This window comes from Psammomys obesus, unplaced genomic scaffold, assembly GCF_907164565.1.
Source record: "Psammomys obesus unplaced genomic scaffold, mPsaObe1.curated_primary_1811, whole genome shotgun sequence".
Taxonomy (NCBI): Eukaryota; Metazoa; Chordata; class Mammalia; order Rodentia; family Muridae; genus Psammomys; species Psammomys obesus.
This window is the reverse complement of record NW_026596069.1, coordinates 32,853,048-32,877,722: the sequence shown is the minus strand read 5'-3', so window position 1 is coordinate 32,877,722 and position 24,675 is coordinate 32,853,048. Positions and strand designations below refer to the sequence as shown.

Sequence of the window (24,675 nt, the reverse complement as noted above, 5' to 3'; positions counted from 1 at the left end):
CTTCCTTCCTTCCTTCCTTCCTTCCTTCCTTCCTTCCTTCCTTCCTTTCATTCTTTCTCTGTTGTTTCAGATAAGCAGTGTCAAGAATCAGAGCCCGGCTGGAACAGGTTAGAGGAACATGAGCACTGAGGCCACAGGCCCAGAGCAGCATGTGTTTCTCACTATGGCAATAAAACAGTATTTCTGTGGGGGGTTAAAATGCTCATTGATTTTCTTCTCCTATTTACTGCACTCTAGTTGCCTATAACTTCTGAAAATTACTTTAGGAAAGGGTTTCTATTTTACCATTTTTATCTTTCCTTCTCTGTTAATAATTTCTTGTAAATTTTGTAAAAAAAAAAAAAATCCCTTATGGTAGTCTTTGGATGTAACAAGATCATAAGAGGGGTGATGAGCAAAGGGTCACTTGTGACTTTAAAGAGGTAGTCTAAATTTTGCTAATTTGACTTCAGATTTATATTGAATTACTAAGAAAAGTTAACATGTATTAGGTAGTAACAGAAATAGCCTCTTGTTTTCAATGTGTAGGAATAGAAAAAATGTAACAGATCTTTCCAAATTATTACTTTACCCTGCAGTCTGATCCCACTTGCGGTTGGGATAACACTTTATGTTTTCTTGGCCTTTATGTGTGATGAGTGAGCTTGGGGAGGGAGCGCGTGTGCTTTTCTTGTGAGGAACTGTGAATTCAAGCATATCATTGTATAACTGGGAATGGCTCTCTTCGTGATTGGATACAGAGTATTGGAGTAGCTTCCAGAAACATATGCCAAAGTAAAACAGAGTACTTAAGGCAATTCTAGCCAGATTGAGAACTGTTTCACTAATGAACATCAACATATGTACTGAGGTTGGCAGATGAAACAACTCAAGATGTTCACTCCTTGGTCAATACACAGGGGCTCTTCCTAACATCTGGGCAACAATTTCATTGCTCAGATAAAATGTGACATCAGTTCTTATGAGCAAACAAACCCAAATGTACTTACTACATAATTCCCAGGAGACGCTGAGGAGTACGGTATCTAGAACATGAGCAGGACAGAAACATATTTTCATTCATGTGACCACATAAGATTAAATTAATTGACTTCTCTTTTATCAATTTAAGTGTGAAAGTGCCAAAAATATCCAAGCAACTGTAACAGTATATTGAAATCGCAAGAAAATGTAGATTTCAGTCAAGAAGAATTCAAAATTAGAGCTCCCAATGATATTGGCGTAGGTCAGTTGTCTCCACCGTGTGATACTAATGCGACATTCTATAAACAGAAAGAGGTACACTTGTGCAGCTAAAGCCAGGAACCGAAGACATTTCAGCATCCTGTGCAGACAAAACATCTAGAGAACATAAAATGTGAAGGGCCAGTTTATTCCACCTCCACACAGCACCGGACAAGCCTCACATTCCCCGTTCAGTTAGCATTAAAATAACGCAATACGTTCAAAGGGATTTGCTGACAACAATGTCCAAAGCCCGAGAAATTGTGACGATAAGATCCGAAAAACAAGAGGCAGTTTTCCGGGTATAAGAAGGCTTTAATCTACCACACTCCAATAACTTTAGTGAAGTGAAGAATTAAAAGTGTACTCTAAAATAAACCCCTGTGTGTGGGTGTTAATAGGAGAAGTTAAACATTTTCTTTTTCACAAACCCACTAGCTCACTTGCACGATACAATCCATATGCTTTATTCTGAGAAAAGACAGTAATTTGTTTTCCTGGAATAAGAGAGTTAAAGCCAGAATAAGACCTTCTGAGTGGTGAAAATGTTGTGGTTCCCGTACTCTGAATGGCCCCCAAACTTGCTATATCACATAGTATGATATGAAATCATAAATAAGGAAGTATGTAAACTACAAATTTCCCACTAAAATACTTGATGATTTTGGAACTATTTAATATGAGGCTATTTGAAAAGTATTTCTCCTCACTGTTTGGTGCCCTTCTTTTCTGTAAGCACAGACCACATATCGCCAAAGCCTCTACTTTTTTTTTTTTGCTGTTTCTTTTGGGGTTGAGCCCAACAGACTGCAGCTACTGTAGGCTCAGCCACTATTCAGAGGCAGAGGATTCCATCCCCCCAAGTACCAAACTCTCTCATGGCATCAAACCTGGACTTGATTCAGAATGCATGACTTTGGTTTCTTGTGCCTTTTTCAGTCTGATCTACCACTTGACCTCTTTAAACACATTACTTTAAATACATATATTTGTCCTTTGGAGAGCCAACATTGTATCAATTCCTAGAATGAACTTCATCTCCCTATGTCTTCAGTGTTTTCCTACTCTGATACTGTCTAACACCTTTCTACAAACCTGAGAGATAAAATCTAACCATCTTTTGGCTCTTTGTTATTCACCATATGCTACATCCCTGAACTTTATAACATTTCTCTTTCCTTTGTGAGAGCTCAGAACCTTTGTACTGAGATGTGGACAATTCCTTTGCCTGGCATCTTTCTTGCTCCTCATGCTTACAAAACTTACCCTGTATTCCTGTCAGATTATTTTTCATTACACACTTCTGTAATGTTTTCTTAGTCAATTATCTCTTTGTCAGTTTGTTACTAAATTACCTCTGCATTCTCCTTTCTGCTGCAGTTGATTCATCTCAGATATCTTAAATTCATTCTATTAAAGACTAGAAAACTGGTTCCTGTTTCTTTGATCATATGCTAGTTACCTTCTGTTTACAACAGAGATTTACTGGAGGAAGGCACAAGGCAAGGATAAGGTCACAAATACAATCACACTTTGCACTTGTAACTGCTCTGTACTAACACCTTCCATTTCCTGGCTCAGCTCAGGACTTTCCTGCAGAAGTCCTGGCATGGAAGAGATATGCACAGAAGCCTAGTAAATTCTAGGAGGAAGAAAAATTCTTGAGTTGTAGTCTTTACCCACTGTTTTGGTATAATATTCCTAGATAACAGATTTTAAGTTACCAAAGGGGTTCAATACACAGCTCATGAAATTTCTGAATGAAAAACTCTGAAAGCTGGCCTTCAGAGCTATTATGCCATCCTGAGTAGATACTTGGCCCTCCTGTCATTTCCACGTCAGCATGCCATTGTTTGCAGATTTAAAATCACATCTTTTATCCTAGAGAAGACAAACCTTTCTGTTAGTCTCCAAGTCAGCAGCCCAGCCTGCCATCCCCCAACCCCTCAGTATCCCTTTACAGGTGAGACGGAATCATTATTCCTAATTACTTTAAACAGTGTTCTCTCATCTAGCTGGCAATTTATTTCCATCTTAAGTGCTTTATTTGGCTTATATGTACTACTCTTTGTACATTGCATTCTTCTGTTTTCTGATTCTGATTCAGTATTTGGGCATCTGCCCCTGACACATAACTGAACCTCCACTCTTGAGAGTTGCCAGCAGGGTGTGACAGTGTGGTGTGAAAGCCAAATATTCCATCAAAAGAGAGACGTACGATGGAAGGTGGTGGGTATGTTTGTGAGCTGGAAATCTGGACACACAGAAAGACAGCATAACATGAGAAAAGATGGGGAAAAGAACTGAAGGAGGGAAAAGAAACGAGAGACTGCACACATATTCAGGGAATGTTAGAGATTTTTTTTTTTTTTTTTTTTTTTTTTTTATGGCTGCTACACTCTAGGGCTTATGGGCTGGGTAGTGAATGATAAGGCTACATGACTGGGCCAGGAATGAATGCATGCTATAGGAAATAAGAGGTTTTACAGATATGTTCAAATGCACGCTTTAGTAACGTGATTTTACAGGAACCAGGGAAGGTGAATTCAAGTAGACCACTGCAAAATTTCAGCAAAGACATGGCAAAGGAAGTTGTGGGTAGTGTCAACCATAATAGGCAGGATTGGAGAACTGAGAATCATCTCACAAGTTATTTGAAAGGGCTCAATAACAAACGATGCTGTAACTCCAGTTCCAGAGGCTCCAACCGGCTCTTCTGACCTCTACATACATGTGCTGCTCTTACATACACTCAGACACATGCGCAAGTGTGTGTGTGTGTTCAACTGGAAGCTGTAAACATAAAAATCTGGGGTGAAACACAGCCTTCATGTAATTTAAAGTAACAGGGGTAAGGGGAAAAAGACCATTTTTTTGAACTCTTAGAACATAAACCAGTATTTTAAAAAGAATATTAAAGACTGGGGAGGCTCTGGAGGAGTAACAAAAAAAGATAGGATAGACGTTTGAAGGGTAGATAGATGTGATGAATGAACAAAAAGTCTATTAATCTGCACGATCAGTATTATGAAAAAGAAATAAACTGGGTGTTTTCAGAATGAATGAGCCTCTGCTCTAGTAAAAAGTTAACTAAGAAAGAGAAAAGGAAAATATCTATTTGGTGAGCCACACAATGGGAAATAGATAAGAATCATCAACAGATGCCAAAAATGGCTGCTGAAGAGAAGGAAGAAAATGAGCATTTACCACAATTTCAAGTATGGTTTTATATGGATATTAACAGAGGAAAAACAGCAAGGTTAGTGTAATTGACATTGTACAAGCAACAACTCATCCAAACAATGGCAGGACCAGTGCTGACCAGAGAGGTCCACCAGCAGACCCCTGCAATGATGCTCCTAGGAAAACACAGAGCTCCTCCCGTATCCTGGAAGGGGTTAGACAAAAGAAGTTATGGGACATTCTCAATTTGTCTACAGTCAGCACAAGTGCAAGGTAACAGAGACAAACACAAGCGGGGAGCTGTTCCAGACGAAACACGCCAGGAGGATGGCCAATGAGTGGCACAAAATATATTATTTAGACAACTGACAAAATTAAAATAAGACCTGTAGATTAGAAAACAGCATTAGTCGAGGTCAGTGCCATGACTCTGAGCCCTGTGTTGTAGCTATGACAGATAATATCTTAGTTTTAGGAGATATACTGAAGACCTAGGAGCAAAGTCTCAGGAAACACAGCCAAAACAGAGAGGTGCTTATGAAAGAGAAGGTGGTCTCCTGCAGCCAATGAGTAAGACACAATAAATGAGGCCTGGAGCAGGGCACATGGAAATCCTCTCCACCCTTCTTCCAGGTCTTCTAGATAACTTGAAATTACTCCAAAATAATGGGGGAAAGCTTAGTCATATTTTAAAAAATCTTAAAAAAAAAAAAAAAACACTCCAAAAGCCCACTTTCCTATGTTCCCTGAGGAGGCAGGCACATACTGCACTGATATCAGCTGAAAGGCATTTGTCTTAAATAATATGTACAGAAAGTCCAAGGAACTTAGAATTCAAAATAATACATGAATTATCACTAAAAATTAATCAGTTGTGTTTGGGGGAGAGAAGTCCCTCTCACTCTTTTTATTCTGTTTTGTGGAAGCTCCTCCCTTTGAGAAAGCCATCCACTGTCTACTGTGTCTTCTTTATTCTGTTCAGTGCCTTTCAGAGGAATACTGCTCCTCTGCATGCTCAGGGTGATGGCTTCTTTCTTTCTGGAGAAGCCCCTGACGTCTCTGTTTTCTTGATGTGTGCTCTGTGCTCTGTGTATTTCTGTCTGTGTATACGTTAACAGAGAGAACCATTTTCAATCCGTACTCGCCTACATCTGTGCTGGCCAAACACATTCCAGACTGGTCACAGAGCAGGCTACTGCCCACTTCCACTGTAGTTCCTAGTATTTCTCAGGGTCTAGGATGATTCAGGGCCACTGACTTGGCGAATACATTCTCTACCCATGCTGCTCGGATGAATCCTGAAGAGATGAGGGCTCACATCTGAATTTATCAAGTGTGGGAGTCACTTCTCAGCTGTGCCTCTAGTAAATACACTTTATTTGGACAATAAACTATGAGGGACAACACAGCTCTTCCTGCGTCACCTCCCCACAGGCTACCATGCGCCTCAGCAGCTTTGGCTGTCCTCTCAGGTGTGCATCAAAAGGTGCTGATGGACATGTGCCATGGCTCTCTACCTGCAGTGGATGGCTGGGTGGATGCTAAGCTTAAGGTGAAGTGTGGACTTCACTTTCCTATGGAATTTCATCAAAAATGGTAGCAACAGGGATTCCTTCTAGATTGCGGTACTAGGAAGGCTGTCACAGATTTCCATGTCACCTAGGAACAAAACAAGAACGGTATTTTTCTACATTTAATGGGTATTTTAATAGACAAAAGAAATGTTCTTGGGTCTACAGGTTAGCTGCCATTTCAAGGCAAAGTCTTGGACAAACCAGCTCAGGAGAAGAGCATGAAGCAAAGGACAAGTCTCCTGAGGCAACTAAAACTGTCCATGTTATAACACAATCTGGCAAAATAATATTTTAGAAAGATTTGAATAGTTCACTGAAGGCCCAAGTAGAAAACATCTTTCTCTTTACCAAATGTCATGACTACCAAAACCAAAAGAAAATAAGATTATACAAAATTAATCTTTTCTCTAAAATATTAATGATTTAACTGGCTGGAAGGAATTTGGCTTTTGCTTGAAAACAGCAATGGCTCTACAGCGATTTTTACATACCTTACACATCTTATTTTCCACTTTCTTGAAGTTTTGAATTAACCTTAAGTATTAGCCACGTTTCAGACTTCCTTAACATTCAGGCTACCGCCAAGGAGTGGGAGCACCTGAGCACAGCGAGCATACTGCGCCGCCCTCTGTCAGCGCCATGGACTTCAGACAGGAAGCCCAGGCTGCCACTACCACGCTCGGGCGTCTGTGGACAGTGTGCACACCACACCACGGCGGACAGCAGGTCTCTCACCCACTAAAACCAGCTCCAGGGTGATAACGGTAAAAACCTGACAGTTCAGTCTTCAACCTGTGCGTGTATTTCTGTAACCTCACGAAGAGAAAACAATGCATTAAACCCCTGCCACAGAATATAAGGAAAAGTCCCAGGATGTCAGATACGCAGATGTGCAGCAGTGGCAATTTAGCTAACAGGCAAATGTGACCCTGGCTGGTCTGACAAATACAGCACATAGTCAGAGAGATTCAGTTCCCTCAACTGAGACTCATCTGCAACTTAGTGACCTTATTAACTGTCACAAGATCAAACCAAATGCTTAGCATAGACTGATATACAAACTATTCTTTACACTCACTATTTCTATCTTTACTTTTGAAAATCTATTAACTGATAGAACACATTTTACATATTGAAATATAAAAATTAAATTATTTCAAAAATTAGATACTTTTTTCTAAAAGAATAGAAACAAACTACTTTTGAGCAACTAATTTGAGAGCTTAACACAACAGACTGTGAAGCTCTCAAAAGCAATAGTCTTTTCACTGCTAAATGTTACAAAGTGAAAATATATATATACTCACTGAATTGGCATTTGTTGGGTTTGGCCAAGGTCTACCACCACCTGGACCCCTATAAAATGATATGACAGATTAAATTTCAAGCTGTGCCTCAGTGGTTCCACAGTAAGTAAAGAGTAAAGCAGAAAACAATTGTGTGTTATTCAGTTGCCATGCATGGTTCTATATAAGCACTGAAATCGTTTCAGTCATCTAAATGTTTTTTTCTTGAATGCAAAAATCTTACTTAATAAAAGTTTCATGTATAGCTAGTTTAATATTTACTTTTCATAAACAAAAAATAGAACCACCTATAGCAGTGTATATATGGTCCCAAATAATTTTACCAGTTCTAGAGTAAAAGGGATCAAATATAGATAAATATAATCTAAGACACCAGTATGAGCCACCTGTATATCATTCAAAATGACAGTTTGTAAAATAACTACATAAATGATACTCTTAAATTACAAGTAACCCTTCTCTAAACTTGCCTCCTTTAAAATTATATGGAAATATATGTTAACACATCTTTTAATGCTGATGATGACTTAGCTGCCCCTGGGAGGCACTAAGTCTAGCAGTAGGCTCCTGGCCATTACCATACAAGGCTGCAAATGAGTTACTAAGCCCTCAGTACTGTCATCGCCAGGAAAGCACACAGCCTTTAAATGGACATGCTCTGTATCGCAGCTCGAAAAATCAGCCACTATAATTTACTGTATCATATATGATATAAGTTTGATTAAAACTTTATAAATATGTTGCTATAAAAATGCATATTTTCATCATTTTAGTTGAAGATAGTAGAGAAAGCAAGTCTTGAAATGAAAGAAGATAATCTATGCCAATATATTACTTCATTTTAGAATTCAGGAGGCTGTTTTATATTTCATATCCTATAAACAAAATTAATGCCCAGTTAATTAAATTGAATTCATATACTTGGACTGTGGTATTAAGTACACTTGAATAAATATTGTTTTGTGAACAGCAGACTAGTTTTAAAACTCTACTTTTATTAGGTTTATTGAATTTTTTCTTCCTACTCATTAAGGCAGTGAATATGTTCTAATTTTAAAAAGTCCATTGAGTCTGGGAATCTTGAGTCTAAAGTAATAAACGTGAAAAGAAGACACTGTCCAAGTTACCGACTGTACTGGCAGTGTCTGCTTGGGATCCTTACAACTACTCAGCTTTGGTTTGTTCTCTCGAGGGAACAGAGGGGAATGGGATGACACCCCTTAGGCTCTGTCCAAATGCACCCGGTAGTCTCCCCTGGAGGTGATGCTGATGATAAGGAAGACAAAGGGGTGACGATTTTATAATTCATTACTGAATACTTTTGAAATTTACTGAACACTTTTGAAAGATGATTTCTATATAGGATTCGGTGTCCTAATGGACATAAAATGATGCAAAGCGGGACGTATGTTCATCAAGTAAAACCTTTAGGTAGGAAGACTTAGCCACATAGTTTGTCTGATGCTAAATACAATGGAATGAAGAAACAGGTAAATATCTGTCTTGAAACAACTTAGAAAATATTTAAACCACAAAAAGGTTTAAGTATTATGATGGCATTTGGTTAATAATATCAAAGCTTTGAATATAATCAGTTAAGACTGTGGGAACTAGGCCCAGAGCATGGCCCAGCAGGTAAAGGTGCTTGCTGCTGAACTTCCTGGGCTGGGCTCTGTCCCCTAGACCCACATGGGAAAAGTGAGAAGGGGTCCCTGAATGCTCTCCTCAGGCCTCCACACACATGCCGTGGCATGCACATCCCTGACACAAAAGTCAATGCATTTTTTAAAACAATATATGGAGAAGATATTTCACAAATTCTGTATTTCATATTAAACTTCATTTTAATATTATAGGAAATTACATATAAACTCATATAAATACACTAAAAAGTTCCACAAATAGTGCTGAATAAAACACCTAGTGGTTTTAAAGAACAACTCAGTAAGTTCAGTAATTACCAAGAAGCTGAGCTGACGAGTGTGTCACAGACATTATTCTGAATGAAAGTTAGGCAGATGAGCCTTGTTTGAAAGTAAAGAGAAGGAAATGTAAAAGATGTCTATATTCTTGGTGAGTTCTACAGGCCTCTCTTGTGGAGTTCCCCAGCTTACATGCCCACTGAGGAGTCCTATGAAGAAGCCTCTGGCTCTCTGCAGAGCCTTGCCAATAAAGGGCTGCAGGCTGCCGGGGCAGGCTGCAGGCCCCTGTGGAGGTTCAGCTTCTCGGTGCAGATGTGCTCTGCTCCTCGTGCTCCTTTTCCAAGGGGTCCACAATGCATTTGAAAATCTTGACACGTGGCTATACTTTGTAAATTGCACTGTAAGCCACTTAATATGGGGTGCTTACTTGTAAATACATGACATTGTCATAAAACTGTTGAAATCCTCCTTTGAATGTTAGTAAGGGTGATGTTAGTCAGTGTGCCCTGAGTTCAGAACACAGAAGTATCAGGTTCCCACCACTGTAAACCCTTTGTTACAAGTGACCAATTTTCATTTCATTAACCTTCATTAATGAACTTAACACATTTTTTGTTGTGAATTTTTAATTCTGCAATTGAAAGCTATGGTGGCTGGTCGGAATATAGCTTTTAATTACTGGGGTGGCCAGGGATTTTTTTCCCCCGCTCTTGTTATATTTTCATGGCAAATGAGAAGGAAAGCTAAGTAAAGAAACATTCCCCAGGTCCCTGCCGGCCTGTCCTCACTCCTAACCCTGATCCTCTCAGCTGGGCAAACAGGCCAAGGTGGAGCTTACGGGATACCAGGTCTTAGCTGCTGATTCTAGTCTACCAGGGCTTGCTTCTTGCTTTCTTGCTTTTTTCTTTGTAAAATGGCGTGAAGAAAGCCACCGATGCCATTCAAAAATTCTGAAGGGTGTCACATGTTTGTTTTAAAGATTCTAAAATAATGGTATGAATTTTAATTCAATTTGTTTTACAAGTGTAATGAAGATACAGTGTTATTCTGTCCCAGTCCGCCTTTGAATTGCTGGGAATGACAGCAATGCAACTAATACCAGAGTTGACTAGAACTTCATTAGTTGGAAAGTTTCCATGCCAGAGGTTATTACGCCGAAATACATATGTATTTTTTCATTGTCCCTGAAAGAATCCAAATTTACTAAAAATGAAAAAAAAATGATAGGAAACTCCAAAATAAAAGGGAATACAACATAAAATGGGGGTAAGCGTGTAAGAATTCATACTTTTAAAGAACTGGACTTCATATCAATAGTAAAATCTCATAAATTATTTCAAACTATCAAGACTACTTAAGAAGTCCAAATAGCACCCTCCAAAATCCTAATAACTTCAGCCATAGTTTTAGTCTTTATAGTCTAGGGAATTAAGAGCATTCACATGCAAACACTTAAGCACACACAAGAGAAGAAAGGATAATTTTAAGTAATTGTTTCACTCTTTCAAGTTACTATGTTCCAGCAAATGCAGGTCTACATCCAGGTGGCTGTGCAGCTAAGCACACAGCAGATTACTATGCTAAATGGTGCTGATATATTTCTTATCACTTGTGGCAACCTGCTTGATCAAAATACTCAAAATTTATTAAAATATATTGACTTTTAAAATGAGAATCTAAAATTATGTTTCATGTATTTCTCTGCCCTACTGATAGGAGCTCCAGCTTTTGACATAAGCACAAAATATTCTACCCTTCTGTAGCAACCATTAATAAAAGGGTGAGCCTTTGAGGAGTTCAAGAAGAGCCAGACTTCATGTCTATCCATTTTTATTTCAAAAGGAAAATTTGACCTACTTTCCTCCCTGTTCTGTTAGTTTTGAGTCTGGCTGGTATCTACTTATTAACCTATTTTCAGTTTTAGTAGAAATTGCATCCTATGAAAATGGTTTCAGAAGCATAAAAAAAAAAAACCCTGCATACATCAAAAGAGCTTATTTCACAGTATGCCTTCATGCCACTGGATGATAGCAGAGTTGTTTCATTTAATATGTAAGGAGCTAAAAACAGGCAGACGGGAAAGAAAGTTGAGGAGAACTTTCTAAGTCTGCATGGAGCGCTGACGAGGCTCCTGTAGGCCACATCACATCAGTGATCCTCTGGTGAACTCATGAACAGAGTCTAGTGTACGCAGGCCTTCAAGGGAAGGTTGGAGAATGCGAAAGAAATAAAAATTCCTTAATGAACTTCACTATACAGAAATGACTCTTTTTAGACTGGAAAGGAAGGACATTCCAGTAAAACAGACATCTTCAGTTTACTCCTCACCCAGGTACACTTGAGTTTTCAAGCAGAATCAGTCCTGTACTGTGAGTAGCTCTTCAATACAGAGGATATCACCACAGAGATTTTGTTTGTGTTGAAAGTAGTCCCAATGATACAAATGAAGACACATGTTTATGAGACTAACTGTTCTGTCAGTTAATGCAAAGAATTATTAACATGAATAGAGATTAACTTCTCAACTATTAACTTCTGTCGATTTAGTGCATAGTTCTGGTGTCTGCATCTCTTCATAGTGTTATATAGATTCTATATGAATCTATACATAATTATTAAAAAAGCAGCAGGCTAAAAGTTGTGATAATGGTACCTAAATGAAAAAAAAAAAGTTGCGTAGGAAGAAGAAAAACATGATAGTAAGTCATGAAAATGAAGCAAAAATTGCACTCATGTTTAGTTCATTTTCATACAGTAAAGACACTGAGGTACAGAATACAGAATACTTCACTAAACAGAGTAATAAGCATTTTGCTTACATGTTCATTCCAGGCATTCCAGGGCCACCTAAAGCATTCAGTGGGGGTCTCATTGCACCTCCATAGTTCTGTAATGATAACCAAGGGTCAGACTACCACAAAACAAAAAAACAAAACCAAAGAGAAGGGGGGAAAGAAAGGAGAGCAGGTTAATGATTTCCCTACGTAACTCCTGATTGGATAAGGCCTGTGTAATTCATTCTCTGAAGGGTCCACTCTTGTATTTTTGCTTCTATTTTAACACAACCACTTTGGTCCATGCCATTTAAAAATTCTATGAATATGGAAAATCATTGGATCTTGTTAAATGATCAAGGTATGATCAAAATTATAATATTTGGCATATTTTATTAGTTATCTAATATCTGTACATTAGTTACTTTTTCAAATAAACATTTCATAAGTCCAAAAATATGTTTTTAGGTAAAATTTTCATTCAACAGGTTTGAAACTGTTAGATAAGATCAATTTCATAAAGTCTGAAAAGAAATACAACAGGTAAACCCAACCCAAGAATGTTGAATATAAGCTTCTATTCATAGAGTAAGATATCCAATATGGAAAGCACTATGTATAAATACCCAAACTACATGAGAACTAAAGCATACTGAAAACATGAATTATGTGACCCAATAAACTTCAGGCAATACCTACTTGTGCATTGAAGGTGATGTAAGGCAGTTTAATGCTTTTATATGCATATCATATTAGCTTACTTTAGTTGACAATAAGGGTCAAATGCTACTTTTCTGATTATCACCTTAACACATTTGGCACCGTCACTGCCTGCTACATCTTTCTCGTCTTCTGAGTGAGAACATTCCAGTTACATTTGTGACTTCTTTGGTTTTGTTCACTGTTTAAATGTTGCTTTTCCTCAAGTTTTAGCTACAGTATTATTTTCAATAAATACACAGTCACAGGTAATCTTATCTGCTACAATCTGTTCAAACACTGTTTATTCACTAAACTTTGAGTCTATTTTATCAGGTCTCACCAAGTTCCTAAATTGCTGACCTCCACAGTGGTAGGTTCTGCCTGGCTACTACCTTATGCTCAGCAAACAGAAATACACAACATCATCTGGGTGTGGCCAAGTTCTTCATGTTTACTCTTCCTTTAGTCCTTTGGCACCACCTACCACATAATAGTCCATGCTAGTAATTTCTAGAAGTTCCTTGATGTCTTTTCTGTTTCAAAACTTCCTACTTGGTCAACTTCTAGTTTCTGTTGACAGCGAAAGGTCATGACACAGGGTTCTACTTCCTAGTGTGAAGGCAGCTGCATTATCTTAATTGGTTTTCCCCAATTTCCTCTGTATACTTCCTCAAGCAATTTTCTTAATCACAGTTATGATGGCCCAGATGACCTGTCAAACAAGCCTAAACTCCTTAGTATATCCTCATAAGGTTACTCACAACCGAGCCCCAAACTATGCTTTCTGCCTTTGTGTCCAACATTTTCCAACTTCTCACAGTTTTATTTCGAGTCTACTGGATTTTTCCAAATTAAAGAAGCTAGACCTTCATAATCATGTTAGCTCACCCTACAGGAACACTTTGGAGGAGGTGTTAAGAGGATGAGAAAATGAATCGATGGAAAGGCCTGTTAACTCTAGACAGAATGCCATACTTGATAGATAAACCACCTGGCCACCTGCTCCTCTGCTTACTCACTTTTACATTAAGGAAATATTATTTATGCTCGGGTTTGTGAGCACTAAGTTAATCATTTTTAGCAAGAGGAGTCTTCAGTTAAGAGAGCAGATAATTGTGTTAATCTTTGCACAAAGCATGGTGATAGTAGGGGTAATAATTAGCAAGGGATTTCAGAGCCAAAAGTCATGGAAATGAAAACTACATATGGTAAAGTAAGGCACAGGTGCTTCATGAAGAAGTCTGGCTACCTTTCTCCTTCTTTGTGAGTTTCAGAAAATCCAATATTCCATTGGAGCTCTGGGCAGAGAAATATATTAACTTGCATCTCTGTTGCCATTACGGTCTCTACAATAACCTGCCTCTGTGAGCCAGGGTCTCCCTACACAGTCCAGTTGGCCTTGGGCTTGAGATCCTCCTGCCTCAGCTTCCTGAGTGCAGGAATTGCAGGTGTGTACCACAGTAGCTACTCTTCTATATGGGCCACTGATTCTCTTAATCTTATTTTCCTTACTTTTATGGCAATATTAATTTATATTTAGACTTTTTGTAGGATAAAATGACATCTAAATCACCAGTATGCTTGATGACTTAAACCATGACTTAAACCATGGCTCTTTCTACTTAAAAACTGTAGCTGTTAATCATTTCCCATGGCTGTTGATAAACAGAATGGGGCCCTTTACCCCTCACCCCCATGCATCCTCAACTCTAAAGCATCATGCCTCTCTTCTGTGATAAATCGCTGAAAACTAGACAAGGTTACATGTTTTGTTTTCTAGAGATTTAGTATTAGATAATAACCTTTCTAAATGCAGTTGTATTTTCTCCTTTAACAGTATGCATCTTGAAGATGGAGATCCTATTTCATTAATATTTTTATACTCAACAGTCAAGTAAGATATCTGATATATAGTAGGTGTAGCCTCAGCCTCCTGAGTTCAGGAAGTACAGGTGTGTAATTTACTTATTTACCCTTCAAAATTATAGAGAATATTGAAATAGGTGTTCAATTTAAGTGACTTTTTCCATTAATCCCATGGAACTTGCTGATTTTAAGGACACAGTTACGTAAGCTAAGTGACTCATAGAAAAGAAACGAAGAAAACTATTCCAGATATAGTGTTAGAAGATTTTTTTCTATAAAGATTTTGCTTTTATACTGAAAGTATATTGGTATCAATATAAAACTCATTTGCTACTGCTGCCCTTAGATCAAAACAGATTACAAACACGGCTTGACCACATTTATGTCCCCATTACACACTGACCACATGGCCATATATTCTGTATGCACTTGCTTAACTCACAGCATTCAACAACCATTATGCCAAGTATATTTCTTTGTTTCAGGCTCAAGTTGTTCCTAGAAATGGCTTTATTACATATATCTTAAGGTAAAAAACGACAGAAGTGATAAACCATCAGTGAAAAGGTAGGGGGGGACTGGTCAGTGACACAGGCCTTTAATCCTAGCACTCAGGGGAGAGGCAGGATGATTTCTGTAAGTTCAAGGTCAGTCTGGTCTATAGAATGAGTTCCAGGCCAGCCAGGGCTACACAGTGAGACCCTGTCTCAAACAAAACAAACATGTACATATGCTTGTCTACACAGAGAGCTGCAAACACCATCTCAGAGCCAGTTTCCACAATACAGGTTTAAAGAGACAGGGCAGTTTGCTTTGAGGTGGCAGCTACACAGCAAATGTCTGCTGTAGAAATTATTTTTCATTATCTTTCAGGAAATGATGCACACATTTTGTCTGACAGGTTTGATATGCAATGCCTGTCATGAGATTCCTGCCCTTCCAAATGATTTCACTTCAACTTTCTCCGTCGTCCCATTCATGAGCACATCTCTGGCTACTGTTTAGATGTATGGCATTAACAATTAATCTTCTTTAATCCTATTTTGTGTGGTTTAGCCTTTAGTGTTATTATTGGTATTTATAGTTTTGGAAGTAAATTTATACCAAGTTACTTTATTTCCTTCACATTAATAGAAATAGATAAAAAGATACTGCTAATACAAATAGGAAAAAATAAACTATTATCTGATTTTGAAGAGGAAGTATTCCTACTAACACAATAAACAGTGACTAAAAGTCATCAGGAAGCTATTACTAGTCAGAGATAAGTTTTTATTATCGTTTTTAATTTTTTATAATATAAAATGTTACAGCTATTTATAGAATAAATGAAGCATAGAAGCGGGTGTGCTTTTTATTTCAGAATTTTTAAGTGAGATCTATGTGGCCAGTGCCACCAGCACCTGAGGTCTGTCCATACTTCAATGCATGTGCTAAAACCCAGCAAACCATGCCCTTGTACCAGAGGAGGCAGCAGCCCAGTGTCTCACTCTCAGTGCTGATTATATTTACCTGTGGTCCTAAGGGCACCATTCCTCTCGGAGGAGTCATTCTCTGCATTGGTCCACCCATATTTGGATGTCCTAAAGGAAGTGTGGAGCGATTAGCAATAGGACAGCTATGAGCGCTACACTAGAGGCTAGTACCCTCTTGTTAGGTAGGTATCAGAGCATTGCCACCAACTGATTTTGGCTATCACCTACCCCATAATATCTATTGCTTTCTTGGTTAAAATTTTCTTCCTTCTCTGTGTTGAATACTTCTTTCACAGCCTTTGCTCCTCTTTCCTTAGGACAATACAGCCTTAGATATCCATGGCATCTAAACACCCCCAAGGAAGGACCAGGTTACTGGGACTGTTGAGCTGATGAAGTCACTTGTTACTCCATACACTTGTCTACTATCATCACTAAGTCCTCTCTCTGAAGAAGGAAGAGGGGCTGATAAATGCACAATCATTTAACTTCCTACTTATCAGAAGTCATACAAGATTTTAGACATTTTATTATTCCATCTCTTATGTCAGCACCTCTACTCTGCTATTGTGCATAATTAAGAGTTAGCTGAAAATGTAAACCATTTATTCATGTTGCTGTGAAAATGCGTCTGGTAAAATCATGGACTATTCATACCAATGAAGATCTTAAAGAATTTCCTCAGTTGGATGCTGGCTGGTAGCCCATGTCTGTAGTCTCAGCACTCTGGGAGGCAGAGGTAAGTGGATCTCTGTGAGTTTGAGGCAAGCCTGGTCTACAAGGCAAGTCCAGGACAGCCAAGGATACACAGAGAAACCCTGTCTCAAAAGAGTAAAAGACAAAAAAAAAAGACAAGAAGAAAGAAAGAAAAAAGAAAAGAAAAGAAAAGAAAAGAAAAGAAAAGAAAAGAAAAGAAAAGAAAAGAAAAGAAAATTTCCTCACTAGTTCAGCACATGAGCTTCACGTCTACTTTAGTTACCTTGTTGTCGTGTTGGGTCCATCCCACTGGGCAGTAGCGGCTGACTTCCTGGGACACCCCCAAGTGCCTAGAAATTTAGGAAAACAAAAAATAAAACGAAATATTGTAACTATTTACAAATCGTGCTTTAAACATTTCCTTTTAAGCTTCTACAACTACATAATACATTTGAGTCTCTCTCAAGATCTTTCAATTTCTCATTTCTCTTATGAACTTCATCCTTGTACATCTTTCATGTAAGATTTTGGTTGTAAGAGAAATTCTGTTTGGGGCCGGTGGTGGTGACACAAGCTTCAGGCAGATCTCTATAAAGTCAAGGCCAGTTCCATTTATAGAGCTGGTTCCAGGACAGCCAAAACAACAACAAAAAGAACTGTTTAGAGAAACTCAGGGAAATCTCTGGGTTCAAGAACAGCTACACAGCTAGCCCCCTCTGTCAATCCCTTCCAACCCCACCCTCCTTCCCTCATCTCTTCCTAAGCCCCTCTCCAAGTCCACTGATAGGGTAGGTCCTCCTCCCCTTCCATCTGACCCTAGCCTATCAGGTCTCATCAGGACTTGCTGCATTGTCCTCCTCTGTGGCCTGGCAAGGTTGCTCCCCCTACAGGGAGAGGTGATCAAAGAGCCAGCCACTGAGTTCATGTCAGAGAGAGTCCCTGTTCCCCTTAACTAGGGTACACACCTAGATGCTGAGCTGCCCTGGGCTACATCTGTGCAGGGGTTCTAGGTTATATCCATGCATGGTCCTTGGTTGGAGTATCAGTCTCAGAAAAGACCCCTGTGCCCAGATATTTTGATTCTGTTCCTCTCTATGTGGCACTCCTGTCCTCTTTGGAGATAATATTCCCTGCACTCTGCCCAAAATTTGGTTAAGAGGCTCAGCATCTGCTTTGATACACTGCTTGGTAGAGTCTTTCAGAGGCCCTCTGTGGTAGGCTCCTGTCCTGTTCCCTGTTTTCTCCTTCTTCCAACGTCCATTCTGTTTGTCTTTCTGAATGAGGACTGATCATCTTACCCAGGGTCCTCCTTTTTGTTTAGCTTGATTTTTGTAGCTTTATCATGTATTATAGGTCTAGTAGCCACTTGTAAGTCAGTCTATACCGTGTGTGTCTTTCTGCTTCTGGGATACCTCACTCAGGATGATCTTTTCCAGTTCCCACTATTTGCCTGCAAATTTCATGATTTCTTTGCTTATAATTGCTGAGTAGTATTCCATTGTGTAAATGTACCACAATTTCTGTATCCATTCCTCAGTTGAGGGGCATCTGGGCTGTTTTCAGGTTCTGGCTATTACAAACAAAGCTGCTACAAACATGGTTGAGCAAATGTCCTTGTGTACTTGAACATCTTTTGGATATATGCCTAGGAGTGGTATAGCTGAATCTTGAGGTAGCACTATTTCTAATTGTCTGAGAAAGCACCAGATTGATTTCCGAACTCAGCAGATGGCAAGAAATAGTAAAGATTAGGACAGAAATTAAAGGAACATACCAAATCAATAAAAAATATCAGTTCTTTGAAAAAAAAATTAATAATACTGACAAACCCTCAGACAAACTGACAGAAAGAGGCAAAAGGCCCACATTAAGGCCATGTATAATATAACAAATCTCTAACCAATATTTTACCAAAAGGGAAAATTACGGATATCATTTCCCCAGAAAACAGGAATGAGACAAGAATGCCCATCTCCACTCTCTTATTCAATACAGTGTCCTATGTCTTAGCAATAGGATTAGAGGAGAAAAAGACACCGGAACAAACATAAGAAAGGGATACGGTAAGCTAGCCCAAACTTAAAAGTTCCTATAGCATCAACCAGGAAACTTTTGTATCGAAGAAACATTTTAAGTAAAATTTTGGGACACAAAATCAAAACTCATTAACATTCATAAGTATGAACAATGAACTCCCAGAGGAAAAAATTTAGAAATATCTTATTCACAATAGCCCTAACAAAGTAGCTAAAATCAAGGAAATGAAAGACCCCTACACTGAAAACTTCAAAATACTGAAAATTAAAGAAAAAACCAAACAAGCAAACCTAAATGTGGTGCTCTGAAAAGGAATGGCCTGCACAGACTCTGGGTTTGAATGCTTGGCCCAGAGAAAGTGTCACTATTAGGCGGTGTGGCCTCGTTGGACAAAGTGTGTCACTGTGGGCTTTGAGGTCTCCTATGTTCAGCCTCCAGCCAGTGTGGAACATAGTCTCCTTCTGCTGGCTGAGGACCAAGCTGCAGAACTCTCAACTCCTTCTCCAGCACCGTGTCTGCCTGGACACTCACATTCTTCTCACCATGATGATAATGGACCGAACCTCTGAATTTCTAAACCAGCCCAAATTAAACATGCTCCTTTATAAGAGTTGCCTTTGTCATGGTATCTCTTCACAGCAATAGAAACCCTAACTAAGACACCAGATGAAGCAAAGAATTTTCATGGTCCTGATCAGCAAATAACATGAATACATATCATGAAAATAGCTACCTTACCAGAAATATTCTACAGATTGAATGCAATTCCCAATAGGACTGTGATGTCATTCTTCACAGAACTATATCAAAGCAATTCAAGAATTCGTACACAATCACAATAGATCAGTTAGTTAGTTAGTCTGGTTAGTTTTATGTCAACTCTATACATTAGAGTCATTTGGGAAGAGGGACTTCTACTGAGAAAATACTCCCCTACACTGGCCCATAGCCGTCTGCGGGGATAGTTTTTGAGTGATGATTGACCAGCCCAGCTCACTCTGGGATGTTGGTCCGAGCTGCTGTAAAAAGCAGGCTGAACAATCCCTGAGGAGAGCAAGCCAGTCAGCAGCACTCCCAGGTTCCAGCCTCGATAGACTGTAAGCAGTAAGGTGAAATAGACATTTTCCTCCACCAAATTGCTTTAGGTCATGGTGTTTTATCACATTGGAAACCCTAATTAAAACAAAATTGATGCCAGGTTCATGAGGTGTTGTGACAGACCTGACCTGACCACATATTTTGGGGATGTTTATGCTAAAATCCCATTATTGTGCTGGAAAAGCCACTGAGTGCTCAGAGTTCAGCAGGCTATTGTCCGGGAGCTTAGAAGACCCAGATAGCAAAGGCAGTGGAGAGCTGGCTTGAGATGTTTCTGAGGAAGTACAGGCTCTAACCTGGCCACCTGAGTGATATTTTAAATGAAAAGTTCTGGCCAGCAGGAGATGAAGAATTGGCTGTGATTTCCAATACATTTTGCTTTATTGGGACAATCAATATTGGTTAACTGGAACTGAAAAAATAGCAATGATTAAGAAAAGACCAGCAATCCTGAGGAAAAATGTGGAAGTGTTTCTCCAGGACCAGCACGTGGAAGCTGTGGTCCAGAGTTAGCCAAGGCTGTACCGTGTGCTGGTGGCTGAACTTAGAAATGTGCAAGAGCTGCCCAGATAGCACTGGTTTTAAAGGCATGAAGAGGAGCTGAGGCATGGCACTGTGTGGCAGGGCTACAGTTGTCAGGAGAGGCCCCCAGTGAAAGCACAACCCCAGTTTCCATAGAAACCATATGCTTAGAGGGCTCACGGAGAAAAGTGGAGGCTTGAAAGCACATGGGAGGTCACAGTCCCCGAGGAGAGGCCATCAGAGGGTACTGGAGCTGGCAGCCCCACTGCAATGGAGGCCCAGCACTGGAGATGTGAGAACCAGAGGACGACTGCCAAGGACAGCAGCTGCTGCAGGCTGGAGCCACCTGGAATTCAGAGGACACACTGTGGTAACAAGGCAGAGCAGGAGAAACAGGGCCTTTAGAAGAGCCCTGGAAGAGTGTGAGTGATGGAGCAGCCCTACAAGTCAGACACTGAACTTTTCAGTACTCTCATAGTTTGGTTTTGCTTTGCTCTGCTTGTGGCTGTGACCAGTTCTTGTTCTTCTGGTTTTTTTTTTTTTTATTATTAAGAAAGTATGTAACTTATTTTTTATTTTATAGGAGTCCACAGTTGACAGACCTTGGGTTTTAGAGAGACTTAGAATATTTTATACTTGGATATTTTAGAGAAACTTTGGGTATTTTCTAGGAACTTTGAACTTTGAAAGACTTTGGGTACTTTGAAGAGACCAAATTTTTTAAAAGTTTGAATTTTGAAAGGCTGTGGAACTTTTGGAAGTTGGGACGTTTTATTTTGTAATTGCAATGTTATGCCATCTTGAATACAAATGAAGAAAAAGAGGGTTCTTGTTGAATAGTCATGTGTTTGTGTGTAAACTTTACAAGAGGTAAACTGTCCTGGCTAGTTTTATGTCAACTTGACATGCCTAGAGTCATTGAACAGAGAAAGGCCTCCATCAGTTTGGCCTGTAGGAGTGTGTGGTACATTTTCTTAATTGATGGCCGATGGGCAGCTTGCTATATGTTGTTGCACCCCTGGACTGGTCTTAGGCGCGAAAGAAAGTTGAGCAAGCTATGAGGAGCAAGCTACCACACAGCACTCTCTCGTGGCTTCTGCTTCAGTTCCTGGCCAGAGTTCCTACCCTGACGTCCCCCAAACAAAGCCTTTCCTTTGCAGGCTGCTTTAGGTCATGTTTTTTATATCATAAGAGAAGACAACTTACCTAAGACTACCACGAAGAGCCAAAGCCATTCTAAATAGAACGAGCATAACTGGAGGCAACTTAACAAAGATGCCTCACCCAGGAATGGGGCGAGGCCAACCAGTAAAACCAAACAGAGGACCTAGAGATGAAACAACAACGTACAGAAGCCTCATTTGTACAAAGAGGCCTAACATTTAGAATTTATAAAAGAACTGTCTATCAACAAATGGGCTCATAAATTCAACAGTTCTCAAAAAAACAAAAACAAAAACAGAACATCAAATACATAATGAGTCTGTTGTCCTCAGCACTATCATTTTTTTAAATAATAATTTATTTATTTTTATTTTATGTGCGGTATATGGGTGTTAGACCACCTGGAACTGGAATCACAGACAGCTGTGAGCTGCCATGTGGGTGCTGGGAGTTGAACCTGGGTCCTTTGGAAGAACAGACAGTGCTCTTAATGACTGAGCCATCTCTCCAGCCCAAAAGAAACACAAATGGTCAGTAAAAAACTTTTTTTTTTAAAAAAAAGTCCCTAGTCATCAGGGGAAGCAATTTAAAACTACTTTGAGAGACCATCTCATTCTGATCAGAACGGCCATCACAAAGAAATCTAACGAAAATCATGGTGAGGTTCTAAGGAAAGAGGAACTTCTATTCATTTTGATGGAGTGGAGCCTCAGACAGACACTATGAACTTCAGTGTGGCGGTTCCTCAAAAAATTAAAACTATAACTACTGTATAGCTCAACTACACCACTCTCAGGCACATACCTACAGGAATCCACATCGTAGCACAGAGATTCTTACATATCTTGTTTATTGTTACTTTATTCATAAAAGCAAGGAAATAAACCATCCTAGAAGTCCACTGACAGAAGAATGGGTAAAGAAAAAGTGGTACATACGCACAATAGAGTATTACTCAGCTGTAAAGAAAAGTGAAATCATAATATCTGCAGGAAAAATGGATAGACTTAGAATGTATAATGTTAACGGAAGTGACTCAAAAAGAAAAACAGCACGTCCTGCCTCATATATGAACCCTGGCCTGTAATGCATGTGTACATAAGCATGTGATGTGGCATGTGTGGGCACGGTGGAGGCGCGTGTGTGCGTGTGTGGAAAAGACAAGGGGGAAGCGAAAGAGACAGACAGACAGAGAGGAGGGGAAAGAGAGAATGAATATGGATCAGGCCAAACAAATATTATAAAGGAGCCCCAGAGAGGGTCAAATAGGTAATAAGGAAGTCTGAGGGTGAGCAACAGGACATATAGGACATGAAAGTGACAAAGAAAATGGGGTGGGAGGTGACAAGGAAGGGTCAGGAGCACAGGATGGGGAGACGAGAGGGATAGACAGTTTACTATGAACAGCTTTGTTAAAAATGACTTAAGGTATCTAATACTTTGTATACTAATTAAAAAGATAAAATGAATTTTCAGTTGTTCAGTCACCCATTTATGACCTCACTGAGAATGGTGCCCATATCTATAAACCTCAACAAGTATCTGCTCAATTATCTTCTGAGACATATTTCATATATACTATTATATTTCTAACTGAATATGTCACAATTCATTTTTAAAAATATATCTAGAAGAAAATGACTAGAAAGGTAAGGACCATGTTACTTCTGAGGTGCACACTACACCCAAAACGTTAATACAATCATGTGTTGATCTGGGAAGCCCATGTTGTATTCACAGAGTAAGCTTTTCTTGGGTTGGAAGGAGAACATACTCTCCCCCAAACATACTGTACTTTTTTTCCCTGCTTCCTTTGCTTGACAAGGAAAAAAAAATAGTTGAAAAAAATTCATATACTTCAATATAAATTCAAAATCATAAGGAAATAATATTTTTTACTGCTGTTTAAATAACAAGTTCAAATATGATTACTGTAATCCCCATTCTGTGATTGAGAATGGCCTTTTGAACGCAGTTTGCCAACAGCCATCCACTTACACTGAAGAGGTGTACTATTTGAAGGTGGATGTGAAGACTCTTCACAGCTGCAGCAGGGCAGCTTGTGTGACTTACTCAATAGAATGGACTGCTCTCTATGCAGCAGGAAACGATATATTTCATACTAACAGCACTAAATAAAAGTCAAGCTTCACATATAAAATGTTTTACAAAGATTGAAAAAATACCTATAAAAGATGCACAAAGCATGCTTGTCCTCAGTAAGAGGGCATGTTATGAAGCAAGCGGTCTGAAATGTAAGCAACTTGGGTTCATAGTGGTATAGTAAAACTTCAATTTCTAACTAAATATTTACATTTTTGTTTTATGCATCAAGATCTCACTATGCAACCCTGGCTGACCTTGAACTCATGGTAATCCTCTTCGTGCCTCTGCCTCTCAAGAGCTGGAATTACAACTGTCTCAACATCTCTTTCTCTGCGTCAAATGTCAGTCGGTTCTTACTTATCTGAAAAGTCCATAGTCTCTTTAGGAGTAACTTATCCTTAGTGTCCATTTCATCTGTCTTCATCCCATTACAAGGAGCATGTATTACATATTTTAAAAGGTTAATCTTATTCCAAGAATAACATTTCATTTTTCTATGTACACAGTTGGTGTTTTCTCTAGTCACAAGTATACTGCCTGCTCAATGTGAACTGCAGAAACACTGAAATTTTCAAATAGTAAAATCACTCAGCATATGTTTTGATACCCTGCTGGGTAGAGTCTTCCAGAGGCCCTCTGTGATAGGCTCCTGTCCTGTTCCCTGTTTTCTTCCTCTCCTGATATCTCTCTCATTTGCCTTTCTGAATGAAGATTGCGCATCTTACCAGGGTCCTCTTTCTTGATTAGCTTCCTTAGGTGTACAGATTTCAGTATGATTAACCTATATTATATGTCTAATATCCACTTATCAGTGAGTATATAACGTGTGTCTTTCTGCTTCTGGGATACCTCACTCAGGATGATCATTTCTAGATCCCACTATTTGCCTGCAAATTTCATGAGATTCATAGTCAAACTTTTTGCAGAGTACAGGGAATCTTATGAAAGAAGGGGGAAAGACCTGGAGGGAACAGGAGCTCCACAAGGAGAGCAACAGAACCAAAAAATCTGGGCACAGGGGTCTT

At 39.2% G+C, this 24,675-nt stretch overlaps 1 protein-coding gene across 1 annotated transcript in view; it reads right to left on the bottom strand.

The window, feature by feature from the left end:
* Positions 1–24,675, bottom strand: part of Ssbp2 (single stranded DNA binding protein 2) — a 282,752-nt gene that overhangs the window by 19,258 nt on the left and 238,819 nt on the right. The window contains exons 8-12 of the mRNA XM_055625331.1: positions 17,007–17,073; positions 16,065–16,135; positions 12,030–12,097; positions 7,289–7,337; positions 990–1,025 (exon numbers count right to left, since the gene is read on the bottom strand). Of these exons, the coding sequence (XP_055481306.1) occupies positions 990–1,025; positions 7,289–7,337; positions 12,030–12,097; positions 16,065–16,135; positions 17,007–17,073 (291 nt within the window). The remainder of the gene's footprint in view (positions 1–989; positions 1,026–7,288; positions 7,338–12,029; positions 12,098–16,064; positions 16,136–17,006; positions 17,074–24,675) is intronic.